General features: G+C 52.8%; 1 protein-coding gene across 6 annotated transcripts in view; it reads left to right on the top strand.

The window, feature by feature from the left end:
- MGLL (monoglyceride lipase) overlaps positions 1 to 18,213 on the top strand; it is a 252,960-nt gene that overhangs the window by 175,136 nt on the left and 59,611 nt on the right. For 5 of the 6 annotated variants that reach the window (XM_086697289.1, XM_086697286.1, XM_086697288.1 and 2 more), the window contains exon 3: positions 581 to 687. The exons of the other annotated variant lie outside the window; for it this stretch is intronic. In XM_086697289.1, coding sequence (XP_086553415.1) covers positions 581 to 687 — 107 coding nt within the window. The remainder of the gene's footprint in view (positions 1 to 580; positions 688 to 18,213) is intronic. 6 annotated transcript variants of the gene reach the window in all.

Raw genomic sequence — 18,213 nt, 5'->3', positions numbered from 1 at the left:
ACGTGCGCTGTGCCCAATGCGTTGGCATAAAGTAGCTCCTTGACCCTCACGAGCCCTGCTCCTCTGCCAAGGGAGATACTGTTTTACAGGCGAAGGAGTGAAGCATTGTGGGATGGGTACTTGGCCGGAGAGTTCACAGGAGAGCCGGAATTTGAGCTCCATTCCATATAGCCCTGAAGCCTAGCATTTTTTTTTTTAATTACAAAGATTTTTTTAATGCTTATTTATCTTTGAGAGAAAGAAAGCATGAGTGGGGTAGGGCAGAGAGAGAGGGAGACACAGACTCTGAAGCAGGCTCCAAGCTCTAAGCTCCAAGCTCTGTCTGCACAGAGCCCAACGCAAGGCTTGAACCCACGAACCTTGAGATCATGGCCTGAGCCGAAGTTGGATGCTTAACCCACTGAGCCACCCAGACGCCCCGCCCTGAAGCCTAGCATTTTAGAGCAGTGCCCTTTCCCTCATGCATTTAGCTGGAGATTCAGTCTCCAGCTCACTGGCGTCACGAAAGCTCTGTGCTCAAGTTCAAGCTGTGCTCAGTGGTCCACCACCTTCCTAACCGGGCTCCCTCTCACCCCCGCAGGGCCCTCATCTTTATGTCCCATGGAGCCGGGGAGCACTGTGGCCGCTATGACGAGCTGGCTCAGATGCTGGTGGGGCTCGAGCTGCTGGTGTTCGCCCACGACCATGGTGAGTACCCCCGGGGGGACAGGGCCCGCGCTGCCGGCCGGTGCCTGACAGTTTGGGAACCCCCTCTCCTATCACCTCTCCTCCTCTCTTATTCTCTTGTGAATCCTGCAGTGACACTGGGAAGAGATGTTCTCCATGAGTGTTTCTGGGTTAAAAAAAAAAATCATTATGTAAACAAAAAAAAGATGTCTGACCAGCAGTTTCTGTTGAGTCTGGGATTGAATGCAGGCTGATTAGAAATCTCCACTGAAAGAAACCAAAGTCAGAATCTGTTTATATAGGAACTTGCCCCAGGCCAAGGAATCCTCTCTTGCATTTATAAAGCACTTTCGGTACAAAATGGGCCCTGGTCTTCTCCCAAGGGACTTCAGATGGATGTGATGTAGTCGGTGCAAGTGCAGTTCAACCCCAGTTTAACCACAAGACGTTTACAAAGCATTTCAAACCAGGAGAGCAGGAAAAGTCTCAAAGGACACGCGGTCACACACAAGAAAACCCCAAACACACATGCACGTGCGCACACATGCGTGCACACACATATTAAATACACAGGCAGGCACATGTACACACACACACACACACACACACACACACACACACACACACACACGTCCCCAGGCCGATTCTTTGATCCTTTGCCCCATAACAAAATCCACCATAACCGTCAAAAGGCCATGTTTATTGCCTAACTCAATATGGCACGCCTTCATCATTTTTGTGACTTCCCTCATGGCTCGGAAGTCTCCCAGCTTAGATCTTTCTTTGCCGAACAGTCTTTAAAAATGAAGCGTTCCCTGTGACTGAACGTGGTGATTTCTCCACAACTGCGATGTAGAAATCCATTATCCCGGTCCAGATCCAGCCATGCGGCTTCTGTTTTATGTGATTTGAAAATAGATAATTAAGTGACATTGCTGAAAAGAGGGAGAGGGGGGCAGTGACAGGGCCCAGGAGTCCTTGCAAAAGGGAGGGAGAGCGTATCAGTACAGAGAGACGCTGAGAAGCTTGCTGGGGCACTTTGTGGATACCAGACGGCAAACGTGGTTTACCAAGAGCCCTTCTTAAGCCATATATGCGCGAGCGTCCTTGTAACTGAGACTGTTGACTGAATTCTTCCTTATTATGGTTGTAATGTTCTTTGGTGCTTTGCAAATGGTCCCAGTAATATTTGTGAGGCTGTTTGAGATGTGATATTTGAGGACTAACCCGATTTTCATGATGGGGACGGTGTCATTATTAACTTTGGCACTTTCCACAGTGTGTGAAGGCCCAAGTTAGGAATGCCTTCCTTCCCGTTGTCTTTGTCTCTGTTAAAATCTGTCGCAACCATCGTCTCCAGCTTCAAACTGAACAACGGAGGGACATTCTGAAAGCAAAGAATAATTAATGATACCCTGCAAACACTGAACACCTCCAACCAGAGTCTCACGTCTCTGTTGGGAGTCTTGGAGTCAAGTTACCTTCTTACGAGCTCCCCCTTGGCCACATCTGTGGGAGCGAGTACCTGTGGTGCCTGACTTATTTTGCCTGACTGTGGAACTTTGGAAAAAGGCTTCCTTTTCTGAGTGAAAGGAGACGAGAAACAGCCCACCTTTCGCTGTCTCCAGAATAGCATCTAGGATTGAGGCATAGCTCTCCGTGGTGTTCTAAATATAGTTCAAAACCGGTTGTTTATATTCACCTGTTTTAAGTTCCTTGGTTTATCGGTTTCTTCCAGGGACTCATTGGAAATATCTCCGGCAAGTGCCAAAGGGGAGGTGTTTTATTCAAGAAACGAACCCAGTTGAATGTGTGTGTGGCTTGGGTGGTCATCTACAGACGAAAGTGACTGTGGCTTCCCTGGTAGGAGAAAGCTGTGTGGATGGGCCTTCATGGCGGGGTCTTGTGCAGACTGGAGAAGTGGATATGGGCTTAGTGACCTGTGCTTTATTCCTTCTTGCTGAGAAATGCGGAGGAGGAGGGATTTGAACCCAGAATGTAGATTCTAAAGCCTGGCCTCCTTTATGACAAGATACGGATGATATACCAGGCATGAATACATGCAGGGACATATACAGCCTTCATTCTTTCCAACGTAACTTTTAAATTTAAATGGAGCATAGGTGGGGAGAATGTCAGGCATTTCCTGGGCCAGCTGGAGGTACACAAAGGGTTTAAAAATGCAGGGCTGAGAAAGACTGTTCAAGGGCTCATGGTCTCTCCAGGGTGAGGCCGCAGCCCCCATGTGTTCAGGCACACTGCCATCCTGCACTCCCATGCATCGTCACCCCAGACTGTTAGAACCTTCACCCCAGACAGCAAGAGGGCTCAGGCGCAAACAATACCTGGGTCCCTGTCCCCGCTAGACTGTGACTCCAAGATCGCAGAGGCCTTACTGAACCATTCCAAGCCTCTGTTTTCTCGTCCACCAAATGGGTGAGGCAGTGCTGTAATATACCAAGGGTTGTTGGGAGAGAATGCATGTAGAGGGCCCAGCAGAGGGTGGAAACTTCTTCCCCTTCACTCTGCCCACCCCGAAACCCCCTCCAGCCACCATGCAGACCAGCTGGTGAGCTGTGTCCCCACCTTGGGGCCTCCAAGGCTCTGAGCAGGACCAGCTGTGCATCAAGCTCTGCGCTAGGCACTTTTCGTATGTTCTACTCCTTTTTTATTTTTTAAGTTTTTTAACGTTTATTTATTTTTGAGAGAGAGACAGAGACAGAACATGAGCGGGGGAGGGGTAGAGAGAGGGGGAGACACAGAATCCGAAGCAGGCTCCAGACTCTGAGCCGTCAGCACAGAGCCCAACGGGGGGCTTGAACCCACGAACCATGAGACCATGACCTGAGCCGAAGTCGGACGCTTAACCGACTGAGCCACCCAGCCGCCCCTGTTCTACTCCCTCTTAACGACTGATATTTTGACTGTTTTAGAGGTGAGGGTTCTGAGGCTCTGTAGCCAAGGGGGCGCATCCTCATTGCACGAAAACACTCCTACCAGTCACGCAACAGAGGCCTGACCGTCGTACCTGAACAAGACACGTATCTTTTTCTCCCCCGCCATGTGGACACCACTGTGCCACCACTGCCCAGGGCTCCCTCTGCAGTTTTGCTCAGCTGTTCTTAGCTTGTGGCTTTTGTGCCTGTGGGTACCAGCTCCAACCTCACGTTCCAAGCAGGAAGGAGACGTGGGCCGCAACACAGAGGAAGGGGCTGGGCTCATACCAGGAAAGCTCCTGGCACATTCCAGCTGGGTCTCATCTGCCAGCGCTGCATCACACGGCCACCGCTAGCGGCAAGGAAGGCAGGGAAGTCTCATGTGTTCGCTACGTATCCGCTGGTACAAACAGAACAGGGCTCAGTAAGAAGGAAGCGGAGAAAGGACCTTGCCAGTAGCCAGCTCCTCTTCCACAGCACAATTCCAGGCTGGCCCAGAAAGAGCATTTCCCAACCGTTTCTACTTTGTGTGTCTTCTGGGTCTAACCACATCCCCCGTCTATCTTATCCATCCCGTTGTTTCGTAAGGTTTTGATGCAGAGGTCTTTGTTAGCATCATCAGTCGGCAGTGGTTAACGTTCCTAACCGTGCGTTAGCCCTGGGTCCGTTGCTCTACGAGCACAAACTCATGGACACGGTAGCTGATGTCCTAATGGTAGAGTGACCTGTGTCCCCCAGAAAAAGTAGGCATCCCCTGTTAGGTGCTCCTCTGCATAATAGCGTTCAGCATCCCCAGTGGTAGCTCCGTCCTCTGGAGGAGAGCGCCTTACCGTGTCGTGTTAGTCCCTTGCTCTCCCCCACCGACTGCTCATCTGCTGTGTGGAGCCCAGGACTGAGGCAGAGGGAAGACCTCACCAGTGTCTGCTGAACGAAGGAAGGAGTTTCTGATCCAAAATTCATCACCCCACACATGTTTTAGACATCCCATAGTAGGACATCCACATGAAAGTATCCACAGCAGCGGGGCACTCTTGGGTCTCATCCCTGTGGAGAGGACCGAGCGGAGTGGCCACTGGAACTCTGAGACTGGTGGCCAAGGCTGGGGGCAGGGACCACCACCCAGTGAGGCCGGAAAGTGATGTGGATGGAGACTGGAACAGAGGAAGCCTGTAAGTCCAGTGTGCCGAAGAGGGCACGGTGCCTCAGAGGTACACGGGCTCCCCGATGCCTGGAGCGCTGGCAGGGTGGCTGGGTCTTGTGGGATGGGTGGGAGCCCCCCAAGAGAAGAAAGGGTGTGGAGAGGTTCTCACTTCGACTGCCCATTGACAGTCACTGGGGAGTCCTGGAAAATACCGACACCTGGGCCCTCTCTCCACAGAGACTTGAATTTCTGAGGTCTTTGATGTGTCTGGGGGCAGCGAGGCTTTTGGAATCACCCCAGGTGGTTCTAATGTGCAGCCGAGGTTAAGAACCATGGTTCCAGGTGGAGGAGACCATACGCGCAAAGAGTGGACACACAGTATCACGTGCTTATGTTTTATTTAGGTAGAAATCTGAGCCTAAGGATTCTGCTGGATCCCAAAGTTTAGAAGCAGTTACCAGGGGGGCAGGGGGTGCAGGAGCAAAAGCCCCTAGCCTACGAAGCTCGGGGCTCTGGTATGAATCCCTTTGGACGCTTGGAGCTCATGAGGGAATTGAAGCGGGGAGTGACAGGCTGGCTGCTGGAAGCAGGGAGGGCCACCAGGAGACTTCGGGAGCTGCCAGGAGACGGGACCCAGGGCAGGGCCCAACAAGGGGGAGGTGTGGGCGGACGGAGTGGAGGAGCTTCCGGGACGTCCGAACAGGTGGAAACACCAAAGGATGGGATTTTCTGTGCCGTTCTAAATATAGTGCGGAGAAAACCAGGGCTCGTGCTTACACCGTCCCTCGGTCACCAGCTGCTCGCGGTGACTCACTGGAAACCCCTCAGCCTTCCACGCAAGCTGAGCGCCTGGTGTGACCATGAGAGGGGGGGGGGGGGGCCCGGTCCCACCTGGAGGCCCCGCTGCGGGCGGAGGCCGACACGGGGTCCAGCCTGGAATGTGGGCAGCCTGGCCTGGTCCGGGCGACAGGGCTGCTGCAAGGTGGCCCTTCCCGGCCGGCAGCCTCCCGCTTAAGAATAACATGTGCTGAGGCCGGGGCTGCTCTCTCTCTATTTACAAAGTACCAAAGAACCCTTCTCAACTGCTTAACAGTGAATTAATTATCCACAAATATTGGAGGGAAAGTGTTAAAGGGAGTTTGTTTTATTTTTTCTAACTAGCAGGGGTGTGCGAGAAGAGGAAGTTCTGAGGGAATGTTTGTGGGCGGCAGTCGGGCCCCATTTTCTCGGTGAGGGGGCCCTGCCCCGTCCCACGAAGGGTATTTAGGCAATTCGGGGGAGGAGGAGAGATGGTATGTGTGTTTTCCAAACACGGAGACTGTTTTGAGTCAAGGTCCCTTGCGGGACCTGTTCTAAAGATCTGTCGCCATCCGTTACAGGAACATATTTTTTGGGTGTGCGAAATGTTTGAGAAATGTGTCGGCTTCTCTTGCCTTAGTAAATACGAAAGTGAGAGTAATGGAGTGAGTGGCCCCTTGATACTTCAGGAGTTCAGGGGGCCCAGCTCCGAGGACAGGCCACCGTGAATTCGCTGCAGGGATGACGCAGAGGGTGGTGGAGGGTGGGCCATGCACCTGCCATGTCCCTGAGAGGGCTTTGCCCTCCCTTCCTCCTTCTCCCCGTCTTCTTCCTTTATAATCCAGGTAAGCACACCCAAGCCTTCCATCTTGGATATAAATAGCTGACATGAGTTTACGTGGCCACTTGCCTCTTTCTTGAATAAAACACAAACTTTCGCGGCTTCAGTTTGCTTGTCTATAAAATGAGGCTGATAATAATAATAATGATAATATCGTGGTGGGAGAGTATGAGCAGAAGCAGGGTTCTCAAACTCCAGGAGGCAGCAGTGTCCGCAGAAGGCTTGTGGAAACTCAGACGGCTGGGCCCCACCCCCAAATTTTCTGATTCAAGTGGGAAAAATTGCAAGAAGGGGGCCAGGTTCACCACAGGTGTTGGCTTATGTAGAATTTCTTTTAAATTACGGTGTTAGATGTGGTTAAAATCGGAAATGTAATGTTTTTTTTAAAGTTTATTTATCTTGAAAGAGAGAGCAAGCATGAGTGGGGGAGGGGCAGAGAGAGAGAGGGAGAGAGAGAATCTCAAGCAGGCTGTATGCTCTGTGCTGAGCCCAACGCAGGGCTCGATTTCATGCCCATGAGATCATGACCTGAGCGGAAATCAACAATGGATGCTTCACCAACTGAGCCGCTCAGGTGCCCCGGAAATGTGATATTTTCAGTAAACAGATTCAGCATCTCAAAAACCAAATGTACTAGAAGAACCTACTGTGTGCTGGGTCCGTGCTGGGTACAGGAATATGGAACTGGCAGAGACCTAGTGACAGCCTCCAAGAATCCCAGTACAGTAAAGGAGACAGGCATGTTTTGTTTTTTTTATTTTTTTAATATTTATTTATTTTTGAAAGAGAGATACAGAGTGTGAGCAGGGGAGGGGCAGAGAGAGAGAGAGAGAGGGAGACACAGAATCCAAGGCAGGCTCCAGGCTCTGAGCTGGCAGCACAGAGCCTGACGCGGGGCTCGAACCCACGAACCGTGAGATCGCGACCTGAGCCGCAGTCGGACTGACTTAGCCACCCAGGCACCCCCAGGCAGGCATGTTTTAAAAGAACAGTGAGTGGAGGCGCTCCTCCAGCGGGGGGGCTCTGGTGGAAGTCTGTCTGGGGGTAAAGGGAGAGAGGGTTTGATTTTGCCGGGGGGAGGGATTGTTGGGAAGATTTTCATAGTACGTGACACGGTGACCTTGGCCAAGTCACTAAACCTCAGTGAGCCTTAGCTTACCCCTCCCCCAACTCCCGCCCCGTAACAGAGCCATAGTGTCTAGCTGGTGAGGATTACACGAACGTAGTCGCTGCTGGGCACATACTAGGTGCTCAACAAATATCAGTGCTGCCCTTCCCACTCACTTTTCTCTTCATCACCAAACACTGTCTTTCTTCTTCACTTCCCTCAGATTAAATGGACAGTTTCTGTCTTTTTCACGACCAGTTGCATGCACCTGGCATTGTATTTAATCCAAATGCGATTCGGCCCATGCCGGGTGACTCTTGCTGGGCGTCACTGCCTCAGAGGCAGCCTCTTCATCAGCCTGGTCGGGGGGCTTCCCTTTGGTGGCGTCCGGTGTCATCCCCTCTGGTCTTTTATCTAGCCTTGATTTCATTTCGTAAGAACGCTAGACAGTGATTGCTGTGGAAGATTCACCATGAGCACTCAGCTATCCGCTTGGAGATCAGGCACATCGTTTACTCCCGCTTTGTGGAAGCATCAAAACAGTGTAGCCCTTTGGAGGGCCCATAAGGCAAGTCTGTAGTCTGAATCCTGAATCCTGCGTTTGTGTCAGGGCCTTCGAGATGGATGCTTCCGGAAAATCAGTGCCACTGTTCTCATTTCCGTGCTGGAGTCCGCCTGATAATGTGACACCTGGTTATTTTTCGAAAGGAATTCACCCCAAGGGAGTATTCATTCATTCAAAATTATTCATATGGTCCCTGAGATGGAAATATTTAGGGTTTTCTGGTAGGGAGAAAACAGACATCACTCTGTGTCTCTGGAAGACACAGTTTCTGGAGTGTTCAAATGAGTCACTTGGAGGAGGAAAAAAAGTCAAATTACTTATGTGTGATGCTATGTTTAAAAAAAAAAAGACTGAATAATTCTAGGGAAAGAAATTCTTCTCAGCACCATGGATGGCTCTTTGTCGTGGTTCAGGAACTGAGAAAAGATGCGCATAATTATAGTGTATACATGGGTTCTATTTAGGAGCAGAGCAAAAACGTAGACCTTGGTGTCTGCAAGACCCAGGTTCAAGTTAGTTCAACCACTTAGTTGCTGTGTGATGCTGGGCAAGTTGCTTAACCTCTCTGAATCTCAGTTTTCTCATCCAGAGCAGAGAAGACCCAAGTCTCCACCTACCCCATAGCGTCAGGAGTGGGAGACTAAGTGGGATAATCCATGGAGAGTGCCTGGCTCACCTTAAGTACTCTGTAGATGCTGGCTGTGGTGGGGTAACTAGTTGTTAGTCATAGAAAAGCCTGAGTTTGAGGCTGGTCGCAACTCCACACTACTGAGTATAGTTTCCAGATTTGAAAAGTGGATGTCACTCTATTTGCCTCATGGGGTATTTGTAAGTCATCACAGGCTGAAATGGTATTTGCATTCAATTAATATTTATTGATAGTTATTGTTCCCCTGACCACACAAAAGGCCTTATTTAAAGTTTATTTTGAGAGGGGCGCCTGGGTGGCACAGTCGGTTAAGCGTCCGACTTCAGCCAGGTCACGATCTCACGGGTCCGTGAGTTCGAGCCCCGCATCAGGCTCTGGGCTGATGGCTCGGAGCCTGGAGCCTGTTTCTGATGCTGTGTCTCCCTCTCTCTCTGCCCCTCCCCCGTTCATGCTCTGTTTCTCTCTGTCCCAAAAAAAAAAAAAAAAAAAAAAAAAAAAAAAGTTGAAAAAAAAAATTTAAAGTTTATTTTGAGATAGAGAGCACACACGAGTGGGGGAGGGACAGAGAGAGAGAGAGAGAGAGAGACAGAATCCCAAGGAGGCTCCACACTGTCACTGAGGAGCCCAATGTGGGGCTGGAACTCAAGAACCACAAGATCATAACCTGAGCTGAACTCAGATGCTTAACCCATTAAGCCACCCCAGTGCCCCCAAAGGCTTTTGAAACATTGCCTTGTTTGGCCCTCGAGCCAGCCTGGAAGTAGGTACAGTGATCACAGGTGAGGAGAGCTCTTGAGCACCCCAAGTCCCCCCTCTACCCCACAACAAAGCACCAGTAGTTTCCATTTGGACCCTAACTGTGGGCCGAGGCTGTCCTGGACATTTCCCACCCTTCCTGTCACTTACTCTGCACAGCATACCTAGAGCCGAGGTGTTTGTAGGCCGGTCCTCTAGTCAGGGCGGCAGAGGAAAGGAACACAGGTCACAGAGGCCCACAGTGCCAGAGCCCCTGTTCCCGGCCTCCCCCGTCAAACGCGCCAGACCTGCTCTTCTTCTTTGGCTTCACAGAGCCCAAGGAGCCTGCTGTGTGGACACTCTGGGAGGCGAGCAAGTTCTCCCCGGGGCCCTCCCTTATTGTGTCAGAGCAGGGTCCCTGCATCCGGGCAGAGCAGGGAGGACGGCTGGCCCAGGTATGGGTGGATGGTGTTCAGTCACCGCAGCAGACAGGCCTGGGCGCTACCCAGGAGGCCCTGTGTGGGGATGGGACATCCAAAACTCACACGGGCCTGTCCTGGCTCCAGGCGTGGGTCATCAGGGTGGGGCCAGGGGACACTGTCAACTCCAAGAGAAGCAGGTGGCACTCGAGACGGCCGGGAGGGAGGAAAACTGGAGGAGAGGGGACAGGGTGTCGGTGGTCCTTGCAGAGGAGGCCCCACGTGGGCTGAGGCTTGCACTGCAACGGGGAGGCCAAGGTTGGGGGGGCGGGGCGGGGCGGACCACAGCAACCCCGGGCAGAGTTGCAGAGGCAAGGGCAGGACAGGGGAGCGAGCTTCCCCGTCACAGGCTGGCGCCACGGTCATAGGAGTGTCCTCCCACTTTAAAGACGGGAATGCTGAGCTCTGGAGAAGCAGAACACCAGGCACATGGTGGGAAGGGCACACTGGATTCCCTCCACTGTCCAGGATGGTTGAGCAGCTACGACTGAGTTAGGGGGTCAAAGCTGGGAACCAGGTGGCCGGGTGTGGGCAGGACTTTGGGGATGATGGTCCAGCCACACAGTGTGCTGCTGCCCAGAGGCTCACCGGTGGCTGGGACCAGGGCAGGGGTTGGCTGCTGTCAGGTGGATCAGCTCCTAGACTTCTAGCACCATCTTCAAGCAGCTTAGTGTTGCCCACAATGGCCAAGGGTACTTCAAGGCCTCAGGGGCCTCAGCTGCCTCCTAACATAGAGCTTTGTGCAGACACTGGCCAGCAGCCATGCCCACATCTGGGCTGAACCTCCACGCCCCCCTCAGGGACCGGCCACCTCCCGTGCCAGCCGCTGGCCTGCCGGTCCCCACCGAGCCCAGCTGGCAGCCTCAGCTCCCTGCAGGTTTCCTTCCCCTCTTTGCCCTCTGTGCTCGGGTACCATCTTTCACTTGCTTGAGGACTCTTCTCCCACTGTGTATTTTTAGTTGTTTGTTCGTGCATTTGCCTCCTCTGCTAGACTCTTAGTTCCTCCAGCACTGGAACCGTGTCTTTTTCTCTTCCTGTTTCCCTCACATAGCTGAGATTCTGGTCACTTACTGGGGGGAGGTGTACTGGTTTTGTGAAATAAATAGCTTAGCAGATCCCTGAGGATAGCGCCCCGTCCAGTAGGGTCCCATCTCTGGGAGGTTGCAGGATGGGGGAGCAGTGGGAGGGAACGAGGTGTAGCAGAGGTGTAGAAGTCTCCAGAGGAGACTGGAAGGCGGGGTCACCGTGGCAGAGCTTAGAGCAGAGAAGGAGATCGACACCCTCCACGTCTGCACCTGGTCAGTAGCCGGATGTGTTGAGGAGGGCCTTGTGGTTGGACAGCAAGGGTCCCCGCCTGGATCGGGGGAGGAGCCACAACCTGGGCAGCCTTGGCCACAGTAGGGCCCCTCGGGAAGCAGGGGGCACACGCCTGGGTGTGCCTGGAGGCCTTGCGAGCGGGTTCCCATTCTGTCTGAGTCAGAGCTGGCCTTGAACTTGCAGAGCCCATGCATCTACCACGACCACTGGATTCTGGCCAGGCATTGTTAGTGGCCAGTGTAGCTTTGTGCTGTCAGGAAGGTTGATGCCTTTAGTGGTCATCTTATAACACCCTCAGTCGGTGCTCCCGCAGATGCCCGCACCAGCATCTTCAAAACCTGCTTTGGAGACGACGTGCCTTGTAGAGCCTTTTCTTCCCTGGAACACCTGTTCCCTGTCTGCTGGGTCCACATGCGGGCAGGCCTAGTGGACCACCGAGGGCGCATCAGCACGTGCCCTGCCACATGCTCCACGAGGCCAGCTCCTCTCTGCCACACGCCAGACACCTTCTAAATTTAAACACTCTGCCCCCAGCTTAGGTAACAGTTACCTTGGATTTTTTTTTTCTCCATCTGCAAATACTATTTTCCTAAAGACATTCAAGTCGGATGAAACACACACGTGTCCCCAGTCACTATGAGGGACATGCAGACTCTTGATGCACGTGTTGAGACCAAGGACAGCAGGAGGGGAGTGACCTAACGTGGTGGCCCAGGGTGCCAGGGACCCTGGAGTGACCGCCTGGGTTCAAATTGCAGCTCCTACGCTCACCAGCTGCAAGGCATGGCCAAGGACCTGACCCCGAGTAGCTCCACTTCCTGACGTGCAAGGTGGAAATAGCGTTAATGGTACTGGATGTAGAGCCCCTGTGGGTTACCATCTGAAAAGCCTTCTGACCAGGACCTGGCCCGGGGGAGCCTGTCAGCAGGTGGTCATACTCATGACCGGAGCTGCAATAATATCATAGTTACGGTCATGTATCAGTCACTGGCAAAGCAGCAAGCTATGTGAACCTGCAAGGAGGGCCCTCTTCTCTTCTAGGGGGACAGGGGCAGGTGCAGGCTTCAAGGTCCCGCCAACAAACGGCAGGTTTGGGCCCAGACTCCGGGCTCCCAGGACCGGGTCCTTGTGCATCCCCCAGGCTTGGACAGTGCCACCACTGTCCGTTTGTAAAGTGACAGTCAAAATAACTGGCTGCAGATGGACCAGAAAAAGGAGCTCCTCACAGAAATTTATTTTTTTATTTATTTATTATTTTTTTTTAAATAAGCACTGGTTCTTTCCTTTTTTTTTTTTTTTTTTCAACGTTTATTTATTTTTGGGACAGAGAGAGACAGAGCATGAACGGGGGAGGGGCAGAGAGAGAGGGAGACACAGAATCGGAAACAGGCTCCAGGCTCTGAGCCATCAGCCCAGAGCCTGACGCGGGGCTCGAACTCCCGGACCGCGAGATCGTGACCTGGCTGAAGTCGGACGCTTAACCGACTGCGCCACCCAGGCGCCCCTCCTCACAGAAATTTAAAACAGGCAGGGCCAGCACTGGCTGCGTCTGAACGTGTCCCTGGGAGGGGCCCAGTGGCTCTGCCAAGGCCCACACCGGATGCCTCAGGTGACCGCAGGGGCTTCCCAGGGGAGGGGGCAGCTCTGGTTTGTGAGCCCTTCTGAAGTAGGAGCATGTGACCAGGACATGGCTGGCCCGCCGAGAACTAAAAATAAACGGCCGCTGGGCTGCCAACTGGCAGGGCAGGCCCAGAAAGCACAGGCGAGGGGCGAGGAGCAGGTCCTCCTTGGACTGGAAGCGGGCCTCATGACAGCAGGGAAGGCGGCTCCAGAAGTCTCTGGTGGCAGTTTTTAAGGGTACCTGTTACCAGCTTGGGAAAAATAGATAATTAGCTGCAGTGTTACAACATCCTTCTGGAAGGTTCTCATAGCCCCTGCTTAATTTCATTTCTGCAAGTTGCTTCCAAGGCTGGCAGAGATCTCTGCCTTGACTCACGGACGAGGGACCAAGCCAGGAGCGGGAAGGCCAGGGGCAGAATCCCCACTCACAGCTCCGGGAAGCCTTGCAATTAGTGCCTTGATTTCTCTCCTATTAGTGGTAAAAGAAAAAATGTAAAGGCAACCTGAGGACCCCAACCTTGCCTGGGATGCTGAGGCGCATTCAGATCCCCTTGGCAAGCACCCTGGGCTGCCACACATGCTCAGTGCTTGCCCAGACGTTCGAGAATGAGGAGCTCTGTGTGTGAAGATGGGGCAGCTCTGAACCTGGACAGCTGGGCCCCCAGAAGCCAGGCCAGTGAAGTGAGCGAGTACGATGTTAGAGGCCCAGGGTGACCTGGGTGGCCGTGCCTTGAGCTAGGGAGCCAAGGCTGGCTCGAAAAAGACCAGCTGTGTGCAGGGCCTCTCTGGACCTCCGTTTCCTCATCTGCAAACACTGAGGCCAACGTCGCCTCTGTCCGGGGCCATAGCTGAGAGACTGATAGAACGCATGGACATGCGCACGTGGAAAGTGTCTGGAATGGAGCCTGGTTCTAGGCCATTCCACAGAGCCCCTGGTGCAGAAAGTCGCTTCCCCTCAGCCCCGTGGGCTCCTACCCTAAACCCAGAAGCAGAGGTTGGGCAGCAAGGGGCACTGGCTGCTGGAGAAGGGGCACCCCCTCATTCATAGCATCTCACCCCTGCCCTGAACCAAGCTAACGGCCCCAGCGCAGAGGCTCTGTGGAGACACAGCCACACGGGAGAAGCTGGTCTGCCCGGGGCACTCCAGAAAGCAGGGCAGTGGGGCCATCGGCCTCCCCACGGCTCCCTCCCTCACTGTGGGTCCCTCTGCCGGCACAGTAAGTGCTCTGAGAACACCAGCCCAGGCTGCCCATCTCTGCGTCCTTCCCGGTATCAGGATATAATAGCTGCTCCGTGAGTGCCTGCTTAATTACAAGGCACCCGATAGAAACGGTGTTTTCTCTGGGTCTGCCCAAGTTTCCACTGGAGAACTGTATGTGTAGGTGTATGACTTGGGACCAGAAGATGGGCCCTATTTAAAGGAAATCAAATAACACTTGTCCACCTGGGAAAATCTGCCCTCTCCATGCTAGTCATTTTTCCACGGATCACCGCCCCGTGTAATCCTTACAACAATGTGGCACAGGCAATGTGCCCATTGAGGAAGCAAGCTCAGAAACGTGCAGTAACTTGCCCAAGGCTACACAGCCCTCGCGTGCCAAGGCTGCTTCAAGTCCCCATACCCTCTCGCCTTGCTGGGATGTCAACTTTCAGAAAACCATCTGGGGGCCGGGTGCCTATACAGGCTCTGTCCGACCAGCGAGGGCCCTCTGGGTGCCATGCCTCTGAGCAGCCCGGCTTGTGGCGCAGCCCCCCGCAAGTGGCCCCAGGGTTTCTGCACCATCTGACAGAAGCACCAGAGCGGCTCCGGGAATAGCTTGTGACGCGCAGTCTGTCGGGGTGTGGTGCCAGCTCCCCAGTGCGCACCTTCTGCCGAAGCTCTGCTCAGAGATGCTCAGACTCCCAGAGGTGGCACCTGAGCCCAGCCAAGAGACCGCCAGTGGCCAGGACCGAGTCCAGGAGTAGGAACACAACGCTTTCACCCCACTTCCTCAGCTCCTACACGGGCAGCCATGCGAAGTCCCTCCTCTGAGCCCCACAAAGGGGGTGGCTCCCTGTTTTCAGCTTGAGCTCAGCTCCAGGTGCTCTGTAATGGGACTCTCCTGGATGGAGGCAGAGGGACTCAGGGCTCCGCTGTGTGGCCAAGACTAGTCAGTTGACCTCTCTGAGCCTCAGTTTTCCCATCTGTGTAATAAGCCTGAGATGTCCCCTAGGAACCTTAAATCAAAGAAGTCAGCACAGACTCTGCTTGTAATAAGCGTAGGCTGCAGTGTCCACATAGTTCTGCCCCTTCCTTCTGCTCTGCTCTCGTCTGGGAGGTGGCACTCCCATCGGATGGCTGTCTCTACCATGCCACTAGCTTCCCTTCTTCAATGCAGAAAACCAGGCCTGCAGGGCTGGGCTGCCAGCAAAGACTGAGAGCATGAGAGGCAGGGGCCAGCTGTCTCTCTTCCTGGAGTTGGGGAGAAAGTGCTGGATCATTTAGGCACCATAAGAATAATTATTTCTTTTCCTAGTTATTGTACAGATGTCACCCGATCAGAAAAATTGCTTAGAGGGTTTATTCAGTGGAAACTTTCTCTTTCACCAAAAAAGGAGAGGAATCCTCCACAGCTCTTTATCTGAAGGCCAAAGGGACAGATTCCAAGGGCTCTGGGTGCAGGGAGGGAGGGGTGGCTGGGCTGCCTGGCAGCAGGTGGGGCTGTGGGTCAGGCCCTCCCTCCTCCCAGCTGACCCACCAGCCAAGAGCCCCTGAGGTCATCAGGCTCCCTGGGCTCAAAGTATCTCAGTAAAATGACACTGCCTCTGTGAACTAAAAAAGCCTCTCTGAGCAAGTGAGAGGAGACGTGAGAACACACCCGTGGTCAAGAGTTCCAAATGACCACAGGTGGACACAGACACTTTGGGCACGTAACCCAGAGGGAGGTGAACAGAGTTTCACTGAACACCTGCCATGGGCCAGATACAATGCTGCGTTTTGTCACACACTGGTGTGTGGTACAGGGGCCAAGAGAGGGATGAAAATTGGCCTGGGGAGGTTAGAGACGTTGGCCAGTTAGCCGGGGGCAGAAAGCCAGGGCTAGAAAGCCAGGGCTGAGACAGCCCCCCCCCCCAACCCCCAGCCTAGGTGTTTCAGCTGCTGCAGTCACAGAATAGGAATACTGGTTTATAACAAAAGGAACTATTTGAAATAGCTGCTGGGGGTGGGGAGGCGCCTGGGTGACTCTGCAGTTAAGCGTTCGACCTTGGCTCAGGTCGTGATCTCATGGTTCATGAGTTTGAGCCCCGCACTGGGCTCTCTGCTGTCAGCACAGAGCCTCCCCCTCTCTCTGCCCTTTCTCTGCTCATGCCCTCTCTCTCTCAGAAATAAACATTAAAAAAAAGAAGAAAAAATAGATGCTGGGGAGGTGCCTGGGTGGCTCAGTCGGTTAAGGGTCCGATTTCGGCTCAGGTCACGATCTCACAGTTCGTGGGTTCGAGCCCCGCATCAGGCTCTGTGCCGACCGCTTGCTCAGAGCCTGGAGCCTGCTTCAGATTCTGTGTCTCCTTCTCTCTCTGCCCCTTCCCTGCTCGCACTCTGTCTCTCTCCCTCTCAAAAAAATAAGTAAACATTAAAAAAAAATTTTTTTTTAAAGAAATAGCTGCTGGGGACCTCCCAAATTGTCCTCACCTGCAAGAAATAACATTTACACTCACATCTTCAAGAATGATATTTCCCCTTTAGTAATAGCTTGTCATTGACGAGATAGATCAACTGGTTTTCCCATCAAATGTATCTGATTTTTAAGGCCCTTTTAAAAAGCAAGAGAGTAAAGACAATTGTCACTTCCCCCATTCTCCTCCCTCCACACAGCAGAATTGTCAAGAAAAGAGACTGACACTTTGTCTTTCAGAGCTAACAATGGAATGCACTGGAAGAGAGAAGTGTGGCTGTAGGTTTAATTGTGCAAGGCGGCAGGGGCTGTGCAAGGCGGCCAGGCAGACTGTGGGGGTTCAGTTTGCTCAGAAAACTTCTTACTGTTGACATTTTGCAATTCCCGGCATATCCCCGAGCCTCACTCATAGGCTGTTCGTTCATTGTGTAATTTGTGGGGTACCTGCCATGGCCAGGCTTGGTCTTATGCACAGAAAGTACAGCTGTGAACGAGACAGACAAAAATCCCCGCCCTTGTTAGGCCATAAGCAGGAACAAATGACATTAGAGTATACAACCTGAAGATAAGTGTTATGGAGAAAAATGAAGTAGGGGTGAGGTAAGGCAGTGCAGTGGGGGCTGAGTGCCATTCTAAATAGGCTGGTCTCACTGAGAGTGGCAACTGAGCAAAGACCTGAAGGAGGGGAGGAGGAGCTAAACAGGTATTTGAGGGGAAGAGGGAATAGCCGGTACAAAGGTCCTGGGGTAGGAGGGTGGCTGGCTCATGAGAGGAGCAGTCAGGAGACAGGGGACACAGGGTGAGAAGGAGAGAGTGGCAGATACAACAGAGGAGACCATGTAGGGCCCAGGAAACCTCATCTATAAAAAAGAAATAAAAGACCCACGTGGCTGTCATACAAACTTGATGGGATAGCATGTACCAAGCACCTACATGTACAGCAGGCATTCGCCAAGTGTGAGCAAGTCCTCTCCTCCATCAGAAATACAGGAGGTCAGCGGCCTGTTTACAGGCTGCCAGCACCACGTGGCTGATGCAGCCGATTCAGAGGGAGCTTGGGTTCAGACCTGCCCTGATTGGCGCCAAGGGGTCCTCTCTCATTAGCAGGACCCCCCCGCCAGCCTCACGACACTGTTGCAGATTCCTTAGTTCTCCCCAAGGCTCCTCAGAGGCTTTATCTTTCGGGGGAGTTCAATGAAGAGCTTCTTTCTCTCATAGAATCGATTCATCTGGGGAATGATAATACAATCCTGCTGGAGTCTGCAGCCGGGCATCAGGCTAATCTCAGTGGTTTTTAAAGGTGGAGAGTTCCAAAATTAAGGTGGAATCCTTGAGGCCAGGAACTATGTCACTGATTGTGAGTGTGTTGTGTGTTAATATGTTTAATTTAATTTAATTTTATTTTATTATGTTTACTTATTTATTTCAAGAGAGAGAGAGAGAGAGAGAGAGTGTGTGTGTGTGTGTGTGTGTGTGTGTGTGTGTGTGTGTGTGTGAGCGTAAGCAGGGGTGGAGCAGAGAGAGAGGGAGAGAGACAGAATCCCAAGCAGGTTCCATACTGTTAGCAGAGCGCGACGTGGGGCTAGGTCTTATGAACCATGAGATCATGACCTGAGCCGAAATCAAGAGTCAGACATTTAACTGTGCCACCCAGGTGCCCTGATTTTATATATATTGTATATAGGCATTGGGATATGCCTAACAC

Source organism: Puma concolor, chromosome A2, assembly GCF_028749965.1.
Source record: "Puma concolor isolate L17-30 chromosome A2, mPumCon1.1.hap2, whole genome shotgun sequence".
In the NCBI taxonomy this organism is placed as follows: domain Eukaryota; kingdom Metazoa; phylum Chordata; class Mammalia; order Carnivora; family Felidae; genus Puma; species Puma concolor.
This window is presented reverse-complemented; position numbering and strand designations above follow the sequence as displayed.